This window comes from Zootoca vivipara, chromosome 2, assembly GCF_965207765.1.
Source record: "Zootoca vivipara chromosome 2, rZooViv2.hap1.1, whole genome shotgun sequence".
Lineage (NCBI taxonomy): Eukaryota > Metazoa > Chordata > Lepidosauria > Squamata > Lacertidae > Zootoca > Zootoca vivipara.
The window spans coordinates 9,898,099-9,917,910 of record NC_142584.1 but is presented as its reverse complement, the minus strand read 5'-3'; the positions used below and the strand labels follow the sequence as shown (position 1 = coordinate 9,917,910).

Genomic DNA, 19,812 nt, shown 5'->3' with positions numbered 1-19,812 from the left:
TCAAGGAGCCCTCTCTCAGGCTTGATGTTTAAACAAAGGAAAAAGGGGAAAGGTTGGGTGGTAATAGAGGAAAAGGTCACTTTAGACTAACTGCGTTAGTTTGTGTCCAGTATATGAGATTCCAGGTTGCAGCAAAAGCATATTGAAACACAGAAGCAATGGTTACGATTCCACACAATGGTCAACCACAGTTTAGTGCTATGTGGATGACTCTCCACAAGCCCAAAGTGTCAGCCTCTCAAGTCCCCACCTCTTCTTCAGCCAGAAGGAAGACCTTCGGCAAGTTTAGTTTTGCTTTCAAAGGATCTCAGTTTAGTGTTGCATACAAACCAGGGGTCCCAGTTTAAAGCAATTCTTAGTTAAACAAGCCCATACTTTGAAGCTGGCTTTGTTTAGCAACGGACCACTGTGAGCTGCAAGCCAGGATTCCTGGTTCATATGTAATGCTAAGCCAAGGTTCTTTGACAGTGAAGCTAAACTAAACAGAAGTCCTCCTCCCAGCCCCACATAAGGAAAAAGAAGGCAGAAGCACACAAGCAGAACACTTTGCTCAGGTTCAGAGAGTCTCATCCATATAGCACTAAATAACAGTTCAGCATTACGTGTGAACTGGATCTAAGGCTATTTTCCTTGGAAATTATTTACTTTTATATTTTCAAATTGAGCATGGTCTAAGGGACACAGAATCATTTTGAACAACTGAATCACCACAAGCCCAAAGAGTGTTATTTTTTTGATGTGGTGCTGATGAAGAAATACCCTCTCAAATGCTGCACAGTAGGGTAATGTGTCAGTCTCTGCTTGATAACTTGCCTTCCCAGAATCAGGTAGTGTGCATCCATTTAAACACCGTGGCCTCAAATCTGGACTCTTACATAATAAATCACGGCTGTCCTTCATGGAACCATAAAACCGGCTGCCAGAAGCCAGGACAAATGCCCAGGGTACATATACATACAAACACATATATCCACAAAAATCCTTTTTAGAGCAGTTCTTTTGTACTGGGACTGATGAGAAGGGCTGTGCTTTAAAAATATATATGAAATCAATCAAAATGACATACTAAGTTAACTTAAACTCTGCACCCTGTGCAAATTATGCATTTTGCATATATTTGCTTTGTATAAATCTATTTAAATTCTGATAATTGTGGAGAGGGCCTAAGTATGCTGAAGCTACTGATTTGGTTCCTGGAAATTCTTCTCAGCTCATCTCGGTGTTTGAGATTCAACAACCTTTGCTCACAACTTTCAAGCTTATCTTAATAGCCTTAACAGCTAGAAAGTTGTATTTTTGAAAAATCAAAATCAAAAATCAAAGCAGAGATGTTCGGGATACTCAAATTTCACACCCAGCACCAAATTCTGTGCTTGGACAACACAGCCCTGAAGGGAGGGGAAGAGGATTAACGTTCCTTTTCCAAAGCAGCAGTTTAAAGCAATCCACAGAAGGTCCACAAGAGTATTTGATCAAAATGCCCTCCCAAATCAGAAACCTCAAATGAGGAGGAAAACTATTTAGACAATAGTGCTGGTGAATAACTCAAGTGGAACTACCAACTCTGTGAAGTGAAAGAGGGAACGCAGATGCCAGGATTTCCAAAACACGCTTTACGGTCCCAGGCCCTCGCCTCGTGACCCACTCATTTAAATGGATGCACGCCACTCTTGTCTGGAGTGAGGAAAGCAAGCTCCCACCCATGAAGGTTTTTTGTTCTTAAGGAAAGCTTGAATGAGGGCAACGGAAGTTAAATTTGAAGCACTGCCTGGAGCTCTGCTAACAAGAAAGCTCAAAGCCCATGTCAGAAGGAAAGTTGGACTTACTCAGAGAATCCTTTCCACTTGAGAAGATACTCCACTTGACCCTTCACAACACGCCTGTCTAGAACCTTCTCCACAACATATTCCTCCTCCTCTTCAGAGGACGAACTATCTGCTGTCCTCCTGTTTCTCTTTCCCATAGCGCAGAAGTTGCACCTAATGCACAAAGGCTACCCAATTCCTGCAAATCGGAAGGGAAACGTTAATTGGCGATAACTGAAAACGGGCTTCTGTTTCCAGAAATCTCACAGTGCATCACCCACTCTGTAACGGCACATCTCTCAAATGTTTCACTGGCTAACAGTCAAGGCTACAAGGGGGTCTGAGGGCAGAGGAGACTAACAATTACTATACAAATAAGCTAATTTTAAAGGAAGAAGGGAATAAACAAATGAAGCATTAGGTCTTTTCTCACAGGCCATTTTTAAGGTGCATGATACAAATGTAACAATTCCACAGAGCCACATTATATGCCAAACCTACCCGCATTCCCCTGAAATATCAACCATACTGGTACTAGTCATTAAGCATTGCCCCAACTGAACAAATTGTGATGCTAGTAGCAAGAAAGGATGGTGCATTTATCTCAAGATAAATAAACAGGCATAAGATTATTTCACAGGGTCTTAAATACCAGCTCTTAGCATAGCAGGTCAAACTGGAGCTAATTCAAGAAAATCTTTAATAAACATTAGTTATAAAAAAAAGAGAGAGAATTGCTTGGGTGCTCATTATGAATATGAAACTCCTGATGGGTGGGTAAGCTGTATGCTTCAAAACAGAATCCCCCTCAACAGCATACAGTGGTGCCTCGCTAGACGAATTTAATTCGTTCCACGGGTCTTTTCTTATAACGAAAAATTCGTCTAGCGAATTCCATAGGAATGCATTGAATTTTTTTTTTGCCCATAGGAACGCATTAATTGAATTTCAATGCATTCCTATGGGAAACCACGATTCGCTAGACGAATTTATCATAAAATGAATTCGTCTAGCGAGGCAACCTCCGCTAGAAAAAACATTTCGTTAAGCGGAAATTTCGTTAAGCAGGGCATTCGTTAAGCGAGGCACCACTGTATAGTAATTTATTCTCTCCTCCTGCAGTAGCCAATCACTTCTAAAAAGGAGCAGAGCTTCCATTTGAGCTACTGTCTACATTTTAATTTTTATCACATATATACAGGTTTTAGCAAGGAAAATGATTTACCACCTTCTTCTCATTTGGACTTTACAGCAGTCTTTCAACTGTTTCATTTTTTGCAGACTGGGATGCAAGGCTAAAAGCTAGAACTAGGCTATGCAGCAAGTACATGCAATGACAGAGTCCAGCCTGGAGCTCAGATTCAGCACTGGACCCACTGTGAAGTGAACCCTAAAAATTACATTTAAAAAATCCTTCCAGTAGCACCTTAGAGACCAACTAACATTTGTCATTGGTATGAGCTTTCGTGTGCATGCACACTTCTTCAGATAAAATCACAAAACAGATGAACACTACAAATGTAGGATACTGTAGAAGTGAGCAGATACCTGCTTCAGCAAGGCTAAAAGCACCTTGGCTCACACCAGGAAGGCACGTTAGGCTTAAAATATTATTTAGGAGGGCAGAAGCTCAGAGAAAACAGGCTTAGAGAAAAATTGGTTTGTATCCCTAGATTTCCCCTAATTTTGTGTGCTATTTCCAAAGAGAAGATTAGATCTATCACTTTGTGGGACAGTAACTTATGGTAGGGACATAGGTGCCTATCAACTGTGGATTTCAGGAATATGAGGGGAGGGAAAGCAGGTACTTCAAAGAGGAAAGATCCAGATTTTTTTAAAAAAAAGAAAAAGAGAAAAGAATGAAACTCACTTTTGTTCTGCTGCAACTTCTTGTCACACACATTTTTTTAACATTAAAAATAACTTCGAAAAGAAACAAAATAAGCATCATCTTAGCGACCAACTAAGTATGTTATTGGTATAAGCTTTCGTGTGCATGGACACTTCTTCATGCGCACAAAAGCTCATACCAATAACAAACTTAGTTGGTCTCTAAGGTGCTACCGGAAGGAATTTTTTAATTTTGTTTCGACCACGGCAGACAAACACAGCTACTTACCTGTAACTTCGAAAAGAAAGTTAAGATAGTTGGCCTGGCACTTTATTTTGTTTCAATGACAAATTAAAATAATGTAAATGTACATTCCCCCCACCAAAAAAAGAAAGAAAAAAAGAACAGGAAAATATATTGGAGTGATGACTAACCTGTGGTCCTCCAGATGTTTTTGGACTACAACTCCCCCCACCTCTGAACACTGGCCATGCTGGCTGCAGCAGATGGAAGTTGGGAGTCCATCATGTGGAGAGCCACATGTGAGCCACCTCTGTGCTGGGGGTGGGGTGGGGGTAACAAATGAGAAATACTCTTGTGGAACAAAAGGATGGATTTTTAAATTTTCCTGCCCCATTTAACATTACTTGTACCCCCACTCAACATTCAAATGTAGCCCCACTTCTGAATTGTTAAAAGCCGATGACATTATCTGAAATTTGGATATTGCCACTGCAAAAATCAAGATATTTATACCCACAGAATAAAAGTCGCAGACACGTTTCTGAGTATGCAGTCTTTAACTGGTGAGTGTGTGGTGCAAGTAACACGCCAATAAAATTACTTAGAAGCCTCGCATTAACAAGAGGAACTCTTCTCAAAAGCAGAGTTGAAATGACGAAAAGCTGAAATGGATTGATTCTTTCAACAGACTAGTGCCTCACTGCTACGACTACAATAAACTGGACTGTGGTCATGCTGGTATTCATGGATCAGTAGTTAAAGTTCTGTCACAGCTAGTTATAAAAAGGCATATTTTTCCAGGGATTTATAACTTGGCTATAAAAATTCACTGCAGCTTGAAATATGGGCTTATGAGGTCTCAGACCCTGAGTGAAGTTTAATACCACCCAAAAAAGGTATGTGTCTGTGGAAGAGAAATCAATTACACCATTTGAGTTACAAGACTGAAAAAAAAGTAGTTACAGTTGCTTTGTGCTCTTATAAATTACACAGCTTCCAATTTTAACAAGTTTGAATTTAGCAGATGATTAGTTCATAAACACTGTGTGGTCCAGCTGTGCTTAGCAGAAATTTTATTTAACTTTCACTTACGGGTTTGCCCTCACAGCCCTACCCCTACTTGCCATTGTGAAACATGCGCACCCCTATCACAATTAATTGCACATTCCATATGCAGACATGAAATTAGGTGTTGCAGTCTTGAACAAAACACAGTAAGAGGGCTTATAAATGGGAGTTCTTAATAATTTTCCAAATGCAGACACATTACAAGTTCCCTGGAAAGTGCATATTTTTATAAGGCTATTAAATGTGTTTTTAAAAGAAATTAACACAACAACAACAGAGAGACTTGTTATGACGGAAACCAGGAAATTCCATGTTGAAGCAGGCTCCCATTTCTTAGCTGGAATTTCCTGACTTGTGTCAGTTTAGGTCAGAAGGCTAACATATTAAACGGTTATTATAACAGATTCTTTGCCCATAGGAGTCTGCCTGGCAGGCCTGTCCCAGAGCAAAAGCAACCTAGTAACCAGTGCAGCCTGAACAAAATACGCTGAATTGTGTCATTTTAAGGAGCCAGTGCTCCTGGACAAGTACACTCCCAAACAGTATGTAATTGTGGGCATGTTGTCATTTACTATACAGATTATGCAAAGCTAGCATCCTATATAGGGAGAAAGATCATATGGAGATAACAGATGAAGACAACATGCAAAAAAGTGTTCGTGCTTTTGTCTAAAAGTAACAGGTAGGTTTCTACTATCTTCCCCATGCAATGGACAGAAATAATGCACTTTATTTCTGCTGGGGCTTCTGAGATTAAAGCTCTACTAGGGGAGCAAAAGAAATGGAAGAGGGGTGGGTTCTGCTACATCTGACAGATCAAGGAAACTGCCAACAATGACTGGGATTATGCTAGCATTTTACACAATGTTAAAAACATGCTGTTAGCCACTTTATCTCTCTACAATGGAAGCATTTGCACTTGGCAGTGGTAATGACCACATTAAAACCAACTGAGTTAACACTTTATGCAACCATAATAGTGTTTTACACTCTGTATAAAACTATAAAGGTAAAGGTAAAGGGACCCCTGACCATTAGGTCCAGTCGTGACAGACTCTGGGGTTGCGGCGCTCATCTCGCGTTATTGGCCGAGGGAGCCAGCGTACAGCTTCCAGGTCATGTGGCCAGCATGACTAAGCCGCTTTGGCAAACCAGAGGAGCACACAGAAACGCTATTTACCTCCCGCCGGAGCGGTAGCTATTTATCTACTTGCACTTTGACGTGCTTTCAAACTGCTAGGTTGGCAGGAGCTGGGGCGGAGCAACGAGAGCTCACCCTGTTGTGGGGATTCGAACCGCCGACCTTCTGATCGGCAAGCCCTAGGCCCAGTGGTTTAACCCACAGTGCCACCCGCATCCCTATGTATATGTATAAAACTATAGTATCTTGCAAAACCTAAGGAGCTAAGTATCTCCCTGTCTGGAGTGGGTACTGAAAAAGAACCATATACAGTGGTACCTCTGGTTACAAACTTAATTCGTTCCAGATGCCTGTTCTTAAGCTGAAACCGTTCTTATCCTGAGGCACGCGTTCGCTAATGGGGCCTCCTGCTGCGCGCGCGTCTCCAGCGCACGATTTCCGTTCACATCCTGGGGCAAAGTTCGCAAGCAGGAGCAGCTACTTCTGGGTTAGCAGAGCTTGTAACCTGAAGCGTTCGTAACCAGAAGTATTTTAGCTGATGAACACTAAGTGACAGGACATGGAGGCCTCTGTCCCCCTTACTACTGGTACATCATCTTGCAGTGCAGGGATAAGACTACTATTGTCAGCAATAATTCACACATTTCTCCTGATAGTCAACAAAGTAGTCGTATTCGTGCAAGGACTTCTGCCTGAACAATGGGACGACTTTCCACTCGTCCCCTGATCTGGAGGGCTGGGGAAAACCCCAAAACAGGTTGAGAGGAAGTCCCATTGTACAAGTAAAAGTCCTTGCACTAATGGGACAACCCATTTTCTTAATGAGGATCAGCAACATGAAGTTTAGCTGCAATAGTGCTAGTATGCCGTCAAGTTCCCTAAGAGACTACTACGTATGACCCAGGGCTGAAATAGGGCTCAAATACTGTCAACTTAAAACATAGAGCATAACCATTCTTTAGCGGAATGAAACACCCTAATCAGTGTTCGTTTATGCATGTCAAACAAGTCTACAGGACCAGCCACTGCTAAATGCCTTCATAATTTAAAGGTAGCTGTGATAAATTGTAAAGTTAGACAAATTAGTGGTGTCCAGTTTTTAGGAGGACTGTTTGAATGATTTGAAACATATATTCCAAGATAAGTATGATAAACTCTCTACTTGGCATTTATTATACTGGAGCTGAAATATTTTATGACACTGTACCACTATGATAATCAATATCTTGCAAATACCTAAAAGAGGAAAATTAATATGCTTGTGAAATCATATGTACGCTTAACACAAAGAGCACACAAAGATGTAACATCTAACATACAATGGTTGAGAGATGGATGCAGGCCAACCCACTGAGGCCGAATGCAATTGTTAACAGGGATAATTATCTTTATAGGGCCAAACCACCCTTGCAATTAAGTTTAAAAGCCTGTATAGTGGTACCTCGACTTACGAAGGCGATCCATTCCGCGGTGCTCTTTGTAAGTCAAAACCTTCGGATGTCGAAGAGTTCATTTTGCGCAGGCGCGAAGCGCGATTCTGCGCTTTGCGCATACTGCGCACGCTGCTTCTGCGCAGAACGCACGCACGCGAAAATACTTCGGGTTTGCCGACTTCGTAAGTCGAAACCTTCGTAAGTCGAGACATTCAGAAATCGAGGTACCACTGTAGATGCTTTTGGATCCTGGAGCCAAAGTGACTTAAGGAAAGATTTCTGGGTGGTATATCTTAGAGCCATTTTTTCTAAATTCTTAAAACAAAAATAAGCTTATAACTCTTGGTATAATAATAGGGATGTTGGGGGGGGGGAGAGTCCTACAGCACATGCTAGCACATTTAATAACATGGCTTATATTTCTTGAATGCTTAAAAATCCTGCTATGGCTTATTTTATGACTACGTCTTAAAATAGGGGAAACAGGGGAGTACATACAGTGGTACCTCGGTTTGCGAACGCAATCCGTTCTGCGGAGGCATTCGCTCGCCGAGGCATTCGCTCACTGAAGGCACGCTTCTGCGCTTGCGCGAAGCGCTGATTGAGCACTTCCGCTTCTGCGCATCCGAGCGCCGTGGAACCTGGATGTAAACACTTCTGGGTCTGCGGCGTTCGTAAACAGAGGCGTTTGTAAATGGAGGTAGGTGTAAACCGAGGTTCCACTGTATATGAACTGCGGCAGACAAAACTACTACTTCCTCAGAACCCCAGCATACGAGATAAAGACATGGGCGTAGCCAGGGGGAGCAGGGAGGGCAGCCCCCCCCCAAGATCAAGTAAAACAATAGAAATACTTAGCTAACTGGCCAATCATGTCAGTTCTGCCCCCCCAAAAAAGCTCTGCCCCCCCCCCACAAAAAAATCCTGGCTATGCCCATGGATGAAGATAAAGGAACATATCCTGAAGGGAGACACAGCATACATACGTAGAATGGCCTTTATGTTTTTATATGCCCTGGGACCTTGTGGTGAACAGCAGGTAAGAAATCTTTAAAGTAAATAAATAATAGGTTCAGTTCACTGAAATGAACAAGATCCAATAACATGCTGCAATCCAACATAAGTTCACCCATTCCTTACAGGTGGAAGCTTCATCTGCATAGATAAACTCTTGTGTTTTTGTCAACATTACAGGGTGCAAATTTTACTTAAAATTTGGAGGAAACTGATGTGGCTGTTGCTAGTCTTTTGGCCCAGTATGAGGGGAGACTAGTGCTAAAATAGCAAGTACAGCATTGAGGCCCAGATAAAGCAAAATCAAGTTTACAAGTAGTTTTTTTACTTGCAATTGAAGGACCATAAACATTAGGCTTTATTCAGCAACACAAACACAACTATTACTAAGTCTTCTATACATCTATGGAAAGTGATAATAATAAGTAGAATTTTGTATGTTTTATATAAGCCCCAGTGCCATCTGTTATTTGCAAGCCGTATGGAGCTGGCACTTACAACATTCTGGTGATACTGTAAAGCAATCTCTATAACAGAGCATTTAAGATTTAAACATTTAGTTACAAAAACATAATCAAGATGTGCATTTCCTATAGTAATTCCCAGTCCATAAAGTTTTCTTATGCTTCCAGCAACACTCACATTGTGCTATTTGATGCAAAAACAATCCCCGTGAATGTCTCACACTTAAAATTTTAAACGCTAACATAACCCCCACCAATGGACTGAAAGAAAAGCTCTGTTAAGTCTGCCCATGTACCAGAAAGTTTATATATTGAAGAAATGCCTAAAGCCCTATTATAGAAGAAGAAGAAGAAGAAATAGTATGGCTAAAAAGCAGTAATTAAATAAGAACCCAAGAAGGGCCCTGATGGATCAGGCCAAAGGCCCATCTAGTTCAAAATCCTGTTCCCACAATGACCAAACTAATTATCATTTTCTATTCAATCACTTACCTGCCCTTCACCATAAGGTCTCATGGTGAGTTATAGCAACTTAAAAATACAAGATTAAAAACATGTCAAAACAAATGTCTATGGGAAGCCTGCCGGCAGGGCACAAGGGCAACAGCATTAAATTAAATATTTTCATTGTAATTAAATATTTTCGTTAAAACTAAGTAGGATAACATTTTGTCACCAGGCCCCAAATTTCCTGTATTTACAAATCTTTTGATCAGTGCGCATTTAATAATGTACCCATAGCACAGGAATTTGGTACCAGGCTGCAGGATCATGTACCCCTACTCATACAAATTCACCGTGTATACCTCTACATTGTACGCTACACATTTACATGATCACATATTTCATTTCATTTCTACACTGTACTGTATTTAGACAACTTTCAGCTATGGTGCATCGGCACACTTAATCCCAAACCGGGTTAGGAGAAGACAGGGAAATTTCAGTACAAGAGGGAAGGGACAGACTAGAGAGATAAGTGATCCCACACCCATTCCCATTTCCTAAGCAATGGTTCTAAGTTATGAATCTTCTAGGTAGATTTTGTTGCTGCAATGACCATGAATTTACAGTGGAATAACAGCTATGCAATAAAGCAGTGTGCTAGTTTCTAGTAACAATTATTCAAGAAAAAAAAGCTTGTTTTATGTTCAATTATTGGGCCCACACCCTGCTAAAGCCCACAAAAACAGTCACATGCCTGACAATGCCTGTAGAAGTACCAAGCAAATATTCAGAAAACTAAGATAATGGCTGAAGTTTAATCTTCTACCAAAAATCTGATGAAGGGTTTGGCAGTGCCTCTTTTAATGCGCAGTATAGTTTTGTACTCCAGTATCACTCCAATGCATTTGTCAAACAAATTACATTTAAGCTATATAGCCTAGAACTTAGACACATAAAACCAAAATAGTATTGAACTTTCATCCACCCCGTGCAAGGGTACCCTTGGCAGCCTCTTAACCATCCATTATAATCCAAAGCAATTTCTCTCTGTAGCAATTTAAAAGCTGTAAAAAATATAATGGCCGATGACAGGAGAAACAAACCACACCAGAAGTTATTGAACCTTGTAGGTTCTCTCAAGTGTCTCTATTGACATTTAAGTGTGAGTTATTGTGCCACAATATCATAAAATGTGCTCAGTGTTGCAGATATATTGTTATTTAAATGGCACCCCCAAAAAAATCAGCTCCAAAGAAGAGGTAGCTACATCTTACAGAAAGAGAAAGCTTTCTTATAACCTTGCTGCTGTGGAATAGGAATTTCAGTTACTTAATTTAGAGAATTGATACAAATGGTTTCCCCCGCTCCACACCCTGCTTATCGCTCACTTGGTTCGCAAACAGAAAAATCCAACAGACTTCAATCTCAGAAGTGTAGTTTATGAACAAATGGTGCAATGTGGACTTAAAAAGATAAATTAATAGAAGAATTCATTTCACAATTTATTAAAAACTATTTCTGCTTCCTGCTAAAACACATGACCGTTCTTCTTCTGCATTTACCACTGCAATAAATGGCTTGGCTACAATCCTGAGATGAAATACCTAAGACTAGTGCTGTGTGCTTTGTAGGACTTCTGTCACAGGTTGACCCTCTTCTGCTCGACCCCAAACACAGACTAGTGTCATAGAAAGAAAACTGCATATGCAGCTTCCTAAGGTTCTGGAGGGAGACCAGATTTTCCCATTCTCTAGCATTATGTTTTATTATCAATGAGGTCTACAATAGCCCACATTTCTGTCAGAAGAAAAAGAAGACCCCCCAAACTTGCATACCAGGTACTTTTGGTCTGATAAAGAATCTAATATATCCATGACTTGGGTCCTAACTAGCCTTCCAACAGGTACGTACCATAGATCAGACGTCTGTGGTAGATCACTGGGTCCACCCTCTAAAAATTGGGCTTCTCCCTAAAAAAAGCTCAACAACTTTGACCTGAACCCCAGAGAAGGGGTAGATCACTGCCAGTTTTTAACTCTGGGAGTAGATTGCAGTCTCTTGGGAGTTGGCCACCCCTGCACTAACTGAAGGACTCCTTCCATTCACAGGCAGGACTGAGAATTCAGCAGAGGAACCTGCCAGCAGAGGAGCAGGGAGAGCATTTTTCACCCATTTCCCACTACCCCTGCAGTAGCCCCACCTCCTGGTGCTCCACCCAAATTGCCAATCCTGTCCCCCTATCGGCTCTGGTAACACTAGAGCACAACCTAATGCTGCCATCGACATCAGGGATTCATTCACCTGATCATCTTTCCAAGGTGATATATGCCATCATCTGCAGCAATGTCTTTCTGCATTCCACATAGGACAAAACAGGCCTGTCTCCACACAAAATAATAAATGGGCATGAATCTGACAGTAGAAATGACACTATTCAAAGCCAGTGGAGGCCCATTTCAAATTCCCAGGACACTCTGTAAGTGATCTTGGAGTAAAAGGAGGATCAAAGGAAAACTGTGACACAAAACCACTGAAGTACAACACTTCAAAGGATTCAACGCTATCCTTTGTGGAAAGGATTTTTAGCACATTGTTTTTGTTAATTGGCTTACCAATGTCAGGATTACAGGTAGGTAGCCATGTTGGACTGCCGTAGTCGAAACAAAATAAATAAAATTCCTTCCAGTAGCACCTTAGAGACCAACTAAGTTTGTCATTGGTATGAGCTTTCGTGTGCATGCACACTTTACTATATATTCTTCTTCAATATATATTATTCAGATGCCCACCCTCTCACTGGTGACTTCTGTTTCAGTGTATCTGAAGAAGTGTGCATGCACACGAAAGCTCATACCAATGACAAACTTAGTTGGTCTCTAAGGTGCTACTGGAAGGAATTTTTTTTATTTTGTTTCAATGTCAGGATGTCTGTGTTAACTGTGTTTTGTGAATTACCACTACTAAGTACTTTGCTGCACTGTCATTTCCCTCTGAACTCAATGTATACAAAACCTCCCCCCTAAAAAAAAAACCATGTATGCATGTGTGTGCGTATCTATCTATATCTATCTATCTATCTATCTATCTATCTATCTATCTATCTATCTATCTATCTATCTATCTGCAATTCAAGATAGTCCACAAAGGCTTATGGGAGGAGTGGATCTTTGTCAGTCCCAAGGACCATGTTGCTTTCTGTACAAATTTTTACCTTTGTATAGTGGGCTAGTTTCTACACATACTCACACATGCCTCTCTATCCTTCAATTCAGTGCTCAAGGGCACATTCCAGCCAGCCAAAGACACTCAAAGAAAGTCTGAAGCAGGGTCACTGAAATGTGGCCTGGGGGGCAGCCAAAGGAAAGCCCCAAGTAAAGATGCAAAATTAAACCCACTCCACCACCACCATCAGGAAGAACAGAAACTTTAAAGGAAAGGGGGAAATATGCAATACTCTCTTTTTTTAGCACCCTTTACTGGAAATGACCTTGTTGCTTTAGGAACGTAAAACGTATTATCTGCAATTTGGTTTCCCATAATATTATCATCTTTGGTTTATTAAAAGTACAGTTTATTAAGGCAATAATTACAAATCGAATTTACTTTTTGTTACAAACGGTGTTACAACCCGCTGAACTATAAGGAACCTAGCATCCCTTTTGCTTCTGCCAGTTTCAGTACGGTAAAACAAATGTCTTCTGAAAAAATACTTCAGCCCTCCTGTGTCAAGCAGACATAAAACACTTACCCGTAATTTCATTTTTAAAAAGCTGAGAAAAAGAGTGGCAGGGAAGAGAGGGCCAAAAGGCAATGAATACGACATGAAATTCAATCGTTATCTTTTTTTCCTCAGCTATCATGATCAGTTGTTCATATTTGTCAATGGATTTATAATGGTCCTGAAAACTGGGGGCATGCCCAAATTGAAACAAGTTTCTCGACCCCAGGTGTGGGGAGCCTTTGTTCCTCCAGCTGTTGCTGAACTACAGCTCCCGTCATGACAATGCTTGCTGGGGCTGATGAGAGTTGTAAGTTCAGCAACACCTGGAGGCCCAAAGGTTCCCCCAGGCTTGCTCTACCCTTTCATGTGTCCGTTTATTTATTGATTTGGTGTAATTTCCAAGCATAGACCACTTTCTTCTACATGCTGCAAAAGATGGAGGGTTATAAAGTAGGCGAGAAGCAAGAGGAGGCAGAGGTTGTGCTGCGCAGAGGCTTGCAACCATGCTGCAGGAGGGATAGGTTTGGCAGAATCCCAGTCTGCATTCCTGCGCTAAGTAACTAAAGATGTCCTGGATTCTGCAACATTTGAAAGCACATCTGGTCCTAAGTGTTCTGCTTGTTTTGTAATCCAGTCAAATGCAGTAGCAGTGCTATCATCACTTACATTTCTGCCTTAGAATCTTGGATCCAACAGATTTGCAGCGGCAACAAATTTCTGTTGCTCTGTACTTTCCCCTACTCCCAGTTCTCTTGAGGCCCAGTCAAGCCAATGGGACAGAGACAGATCCACCAACTATGTTGTTAACAAGATGAAGACACAACTTCTCTTGTGACAATGGCAGTGTGTCCTAGAGGCAGAAATGTATTTTGCACTTGCATTTGAGACTTGGAAGTCTTAGTGTACAACTTGAGATTTGATTGTCCTCAGTGTACAGGAACTGTAATGATCTGATACTGTACATAGACTTACATAGCAATCTTCCTGTTACCCAGGTTTTTTTGTTTTTGTTTTGAAAGAGTAAAAATAATTTTGGGGAGTAAGTACATGGTCACCTGCTCTTAAATATTTTATTCATGTAAAATGAAAATATAATATTTCACACACACCAATTTCCAATTGGGGGGGGGACCGGGGCGGGGAACTAGCTTTGGAGAAACCCCACACCATTTTCTTCCATGTCTTTACATTTTTAGTCTCCAGTCCTGAGCTGATGCCATAAATTGTTCATCTTTAAGGTGTTCGTCTTTGTTGTTTCTAAGATACAATGTTAGCCTGACAGCTTTCCTTTACAAAGACTATACTGTACCAAACTAGGATCTGGGTAGTCTCTCCTTAACTCAAAAGGAGTGTGAGATACTGTACTTCAGACTCAGACCAAAAATTGTGCAAGCCTAGACAGGCCTTTGTTCTATAGAAGAAATTTAAGAACATCAGTAGAATATCACCTTCATGCACATCCTTAGCTTCTACATCTATCAGTTTCAAAAGTTCACAGCAAAGTCTCCACTGGGTGATTTACAGCCACATTCCAGTGACTCAAGATGGGCCACTGTCTTAGAGCATTAGCATTTAAATTGTGACAACTAAGCCTTACCATTAACACTCTATTGAGATAAATAAGGGAAATTTACACACCTCGTTTTGATGCAATTTCCATGCATATGGCTATAAATACCAGACACAAAAGGTGATCTTTTTTCCCAGAAGCTTTGTCTAAACCACCCCTTTCTCTTTCCCACACCATTCCCCTATATTTCACATAATTGCTTGTCTTGCTACTTTTGGTTAATGCAAGCATCAGTTACTTAGAAACAGTCAAAGCCCAAGAAATACTGGAGTTACTGGAGGAATTCTCATTTGAATGTTGTTGCTTTGGGAAAGGAGATATTTGAGAATCTACCCTGATGAATTTAAGAGTTACAAGGAGAGCAAACCATACCTCTATCCATAAAGTGCTCACACAACTAGTAAAACACTTTTGTTCAACAGAAGCATGGGAAAAAAGGCCAGAGGGCCCAGTGCATGAAGCAGTTGGCTCCATAACAATTCATCAAGATCTTCTCTAGGTATTCTTTGAAAGCAGTTGAGAGAATGAGCTGTGGCCAGTGCGTGTTTATGGTTTGGAAGGAAAAAGTATCTGATAGTGTAGACTGGAAGAATAGAGAGGCAGCTGCTGTAGCACAATGACAAAGAGCATGAACAAGAAATCCTAAAGTTCAAGGATCACTTCTAGTAGATAACTTTAGACAAATCAAGTTGTGGTTTATTAAACCATGGCTTAGTATTATGTGCAAACCCTGCCCAGCAGCTTAACTATGGTTTGTCTACTGCCAAAAAAAATTCACAATCTGAAACCTTGGTTTGTTCCTGGCTTATGAGCCTGGCTTGCTGTCATTATTGCTTAATATTACATCTGAACCCAGCATTTCCCTAACCATAGTTTGACTACCTCACCCCAGAAACTACAAAATATCATATTGATTTATAGCATGCCTTTTTTCCCAAACAGGGACACAAGGCAACTTACAACTAAACTAATTAGTGTACTGTATTAAAATGTACTTTAAAAGCAATGTTTGAAAACAATGAAACATTAGCTTTACAACAACTCACACATACATACACACACGATCATATACAAAGGCATGTTGGAGACAAGAACAGCTGGGAAACAAACCAAACCAGTCATAATTTTGTTTGATCACCTGTGGGTTAACTCATTGCTAACTTCTTGTTTGTTAAACAAACCATGGCTATGTCTGAACCAAGATTATTCTCAGCCCTGTATCTGCAATATGTGGATGATAATAAAACTGTATCAGTTATAAGGATTGTTAAAATTTGGAAAGTGAAGTTATTTGAATGCTCAAGAAACACTATATAAATTTGAGGTATGCTTATCATATATTTAAAATGTCATTTTCTGTAAATGCACACTTCTGTTGCTATGATGGACAGGTGGGGAGGGATGAAAATCTAAAACCGATCTAGACCCTACAATTAAGCCACAGGAATCAGAAATGCTATCTAACCATTTGGGTCAATGTGGACCACTGCAACAAAATTACTGCAATGCAGCTACCACGAGATCTTGATTTCACATGCGCATAACTGTATAGGTCTTCCTATCTCCAGCTGAAGTGTTCCTGTGCTTGATTTTAACTGTAAGCAATTTTTCCTGCCTAAACAAAAAGCCCCACTGTTTTATAATATAGGAGAAATATAATTTTTCACCTCACAAGGAAGAGGATGCCATATTTTAATTTGATAAACTGCTGTAGTTTGGAAGGCACGGATCCATAGCCGCCTGTCTGGGGACTAGTGTCTCTGCCTCTTTCTAAATATGCAGTTTTGAGCTACTAACAAAATGTAGGGAAATTACTAGGAATCTATAGAAACTTGACAGCATTTTCTTTGCATAATAGAAAAGAATTTTTGTTAACACCAACGAAGCAATGTGAACACACTTCACATTTAGCATATAGAGGATATGTAGCACAATTACCGTATTTGACTTAGCTTTCACGTTAGCTCATCATTAAGAGAAGGGGTATCCCAATCACTTTTTAAAATGCTTGCGGTGGCGCTGTGATCTAAACCACAGAGCCTAGGGCTTGCCGATCAGAAGGTCAGCGCACAGTTCGAATCCCTGTGATGAGGTTAGCTCCCGTTGTTTGGTCCCTGCTCCTGCCAACCTAGCAGTTTGAAAGCACTCCAAAAACTGCAAGTAGATTAATAGGGAAAGTAAATGGCATTTCCGTGCGCTGCTCTGGTTTTGCCAGAAGCAGCTTAGTCATGCTGGCCACATGACCCGGAATCTGTCTGCAGACAAACGCCCTCGGCCTATAGAGCAAGATGAGCGCCGCAACCCCAGAGTCATCTTCAACTGGACCTAATGGTCAAGGGTACTTTTACCTTTACCTTTAGGACAGCACTTCATGTACCTGATAAAGGACTCTATTCCACAAAAGCTTACCCCATACATTTAGGGTGCTGCAAGACCTTGTCTTCTGCAGAAAAACAAATAACACGGTTCCCTCTCTGAAGATCCTGGGTTTTAGTAGCAGCATCCTGCAAGACAGCACTTGAGTGGCATGAGGTGCTATGGCACCTTCAGGCATGCCTTTTAAAAATGCAGCATGATGGTGTAGTTCCGAGGTTTTCAACCTTTTTGAGTCCACGGCTCCCTTAACCAACTACACTCTTTCTGCGGCATCCCTGTGGGGCTCAGGAGCCCAGCTATGTCACCCCCTGCCTGCAGAGCTGGCAGCCTCTCAATCTTTTTCAAACGCCCTCCCTTGCGGAGTGTTCCCTCAGCCTCCTCTCTTCTCCCCTCTCCTTGGGAGTCCTCCGGGCAGCCACAGCTTCCCCCCCTGGTCTCTAAGTTCCCTCCCCCTGCCCCAAAGAGAGATGGCTCATCACACTGCCCCGCAGGGATCTGTGAAGCACCCCCTGGTCAGACCCAGAGGCACCATTTGCCTGGGGAGCTTGTAGCCAGGGCTGCTGCAACAAACAGCTATGTAAGCCATTGGGAGGCAGAGACACAAGAAGGAATCCAAGGAGGCAGGGAAAGACAGTGGGGCAGAGGCCACTGATGCCGTAGCACCCCTGACCATCTTTCAAGGCACCCCAGGGTGCCACAGCACACTGCTTGAAAACCACTGGTGTAGTTCAACATTTGAAAGATCAGCCACCCAATTTATAAATTTGACATGCTGCTGTCTTATAAAACCACGTGGCCAGCATGACTAAACCACTTCTGCCGCATAGAGAACCATGACAAGTGCTAGAGCGCACAGAAACACAGTTTACCTTCCTGCTGCAGTGGTACCTATTTATTTACTCACACTGGTATGCTTTTGAACTGCTAGGTTGGCAGGAGCTGGGACAGAGCAACGGGTGCTCACCCCGTTGTGTGAATTTGAACTGCTGACCTTGCAATCAGCAAGGCCAAAAGGTTTAGACCACAGCACCACCCATGTCCAAGACCTAAGGTAACAATAGCTCCACGAATAAAGATGGATCCAGGTATACCCAATCCTTGCTGGTTAGTTCTCCATTTGTGTGACATCATATGTGAGTGAATTTTCATCAATTTAGGACATGATTAAAGCCACCAGAAATTTTAGTATTTCACTCTGCCTGTCTCCCACCCACTTTTTTTGAGATGAGAAACACGATGTCGTGGGAGTTTGAGATGCTCATCTGTTCGTTTTTCTGTGTTGTTATTTGTTGTGTCTGATTTGTGTCATTTTTATTATGCAGATATTACTTTGTTCAAAGTAAGCCACAGAATGGTACTGCTGGCAATCAATGACATGCCACTTTGGAGGTGTATGAACTCTTGAATGTGTAGATGATTTTACTCTATTCTGTAATAAATGTTGCCTACTTAAATACAGGGAAAGAATTAGTACCAAGATTAATGTAACAAGAGAGTGAGGCTATGTTTCTGTATGGTGTGTCAGAACATTCGTTAAACTGCAAAGAGTTTTCTATGTGCTACTAAACTTCTAGAATTGAACTTGCTTAACTAGGTTTCCTATACTTCATGGGGGGGAAAGAGACAAGAAGAGCAGATTACAATAAAACCACAATAAAAAAGCGAATAAGTTAGAAGAAAGGGACAAAGCCAAGGACATAAAACTCCAACTGAAACATAAGTGATAAGATTTCTGAAATGTATTTTTTTGCTAGAGAAAAAAGTTAGCATTTATGCCTTGCTACCCACAAAATATAATTTTCAAAAGCATCCTGTTTGACAGCCAAATAATTTTATTAAATGTGTCAGGGGGCTCTCAATGACAACCTCCATTGAACTATTTCAAATCCAAATACTTTCACGAGGAAGCATATTAAATACCAAAATACAAAAGAGTCAATAATGTATTTCCAAAATAAAGCACCGAATACAGTTACATTCAGCAAAATATTTTATTAATACAGGGGACTCGTATACATGTTATAAGTAGATGTAGAGCTTGTTTTGCAAGAAACTCTACAAAACAAAAAAATAAGGCATATTTAACACAACTGAAGGAAGCAACAATTTTAGGACTATTTATGGGTTGGATCCAGAGAAGCACAAGTGTAAAGACACTCACAGAAGAACCTCTAAAAAGTATAGCCAAATCCCCACTCCCCACTACAGTCCCCACACCCCAACCCACACTTTTCTGGAAGACTCAGAAGTTTTTCAGAAGCCACAGGGGCTGCTGAGGAGAGGAAGGGATGGGAAAATCTCTCTGTGCAAGCAAGCATTCTAAGGCGTCCACTATATAGATCCAGCTGGGTTTTACTGTTGTTGTTTAGAGATGTACTGAGCTTTCAGCATAAAGCTCTCAGAGAGAGTTACCAAGATCCTGCCTCTTTAATTGTTATAGTGCCATATAAAAATATCCAGAATGCTGTGAGTTCTTATGAACCAAATATCAGCTTCTAAACTAATGTGAAACAAATACCAACTTCTATACCTCCGGGTATAGGGTGATGTATAAAGTCAATCAATCAATCAATAAAAGTAAATAAAAAACATTTCCTAAAGTTGCTTTGCGCTACAGAATAGTTGTCATCAATGTGCCTGATTAGTGTTCGTCTTGTGATAACATCAGTGTTTCTATTTAAACCTAAAAATTTAAAAAT

The 19,812-nt window shown here is 41.0% G+C and overlaps 1 protein-coding gene across 5 annotated transcripts in view; it reads right to left on the bottom strand.

Moving 5' to 3' along the window:
* Positions 1-19,812, bottom strand: part of CBX5 (chromobox 5) — a 45,131-nt gene that overhangs the window by 16,481 nt on the left and 8,838 nt on the right. For 4 of the 5 annotated variants that reach the window (XM_035100099.3, XM_035100072.3, XM_088661296.1 and 1 more), the window contains one exon: positions 1,827-2,004. In XM_035100099.3, the coding sequence (XP_034955990.1) occupies positions 1,827-1,963 (137 nt within the window). In that variant the 5' untranslated portion in view covers positions 1,964-2,004. Of the gene's footprint in view, positions 1-1,826; positions 2,005-4,070; positions 4,201-19,812 lie in introns of those variants that run through there. The other variant, XM_035100082.3, reaches the window with a different exon arrangement.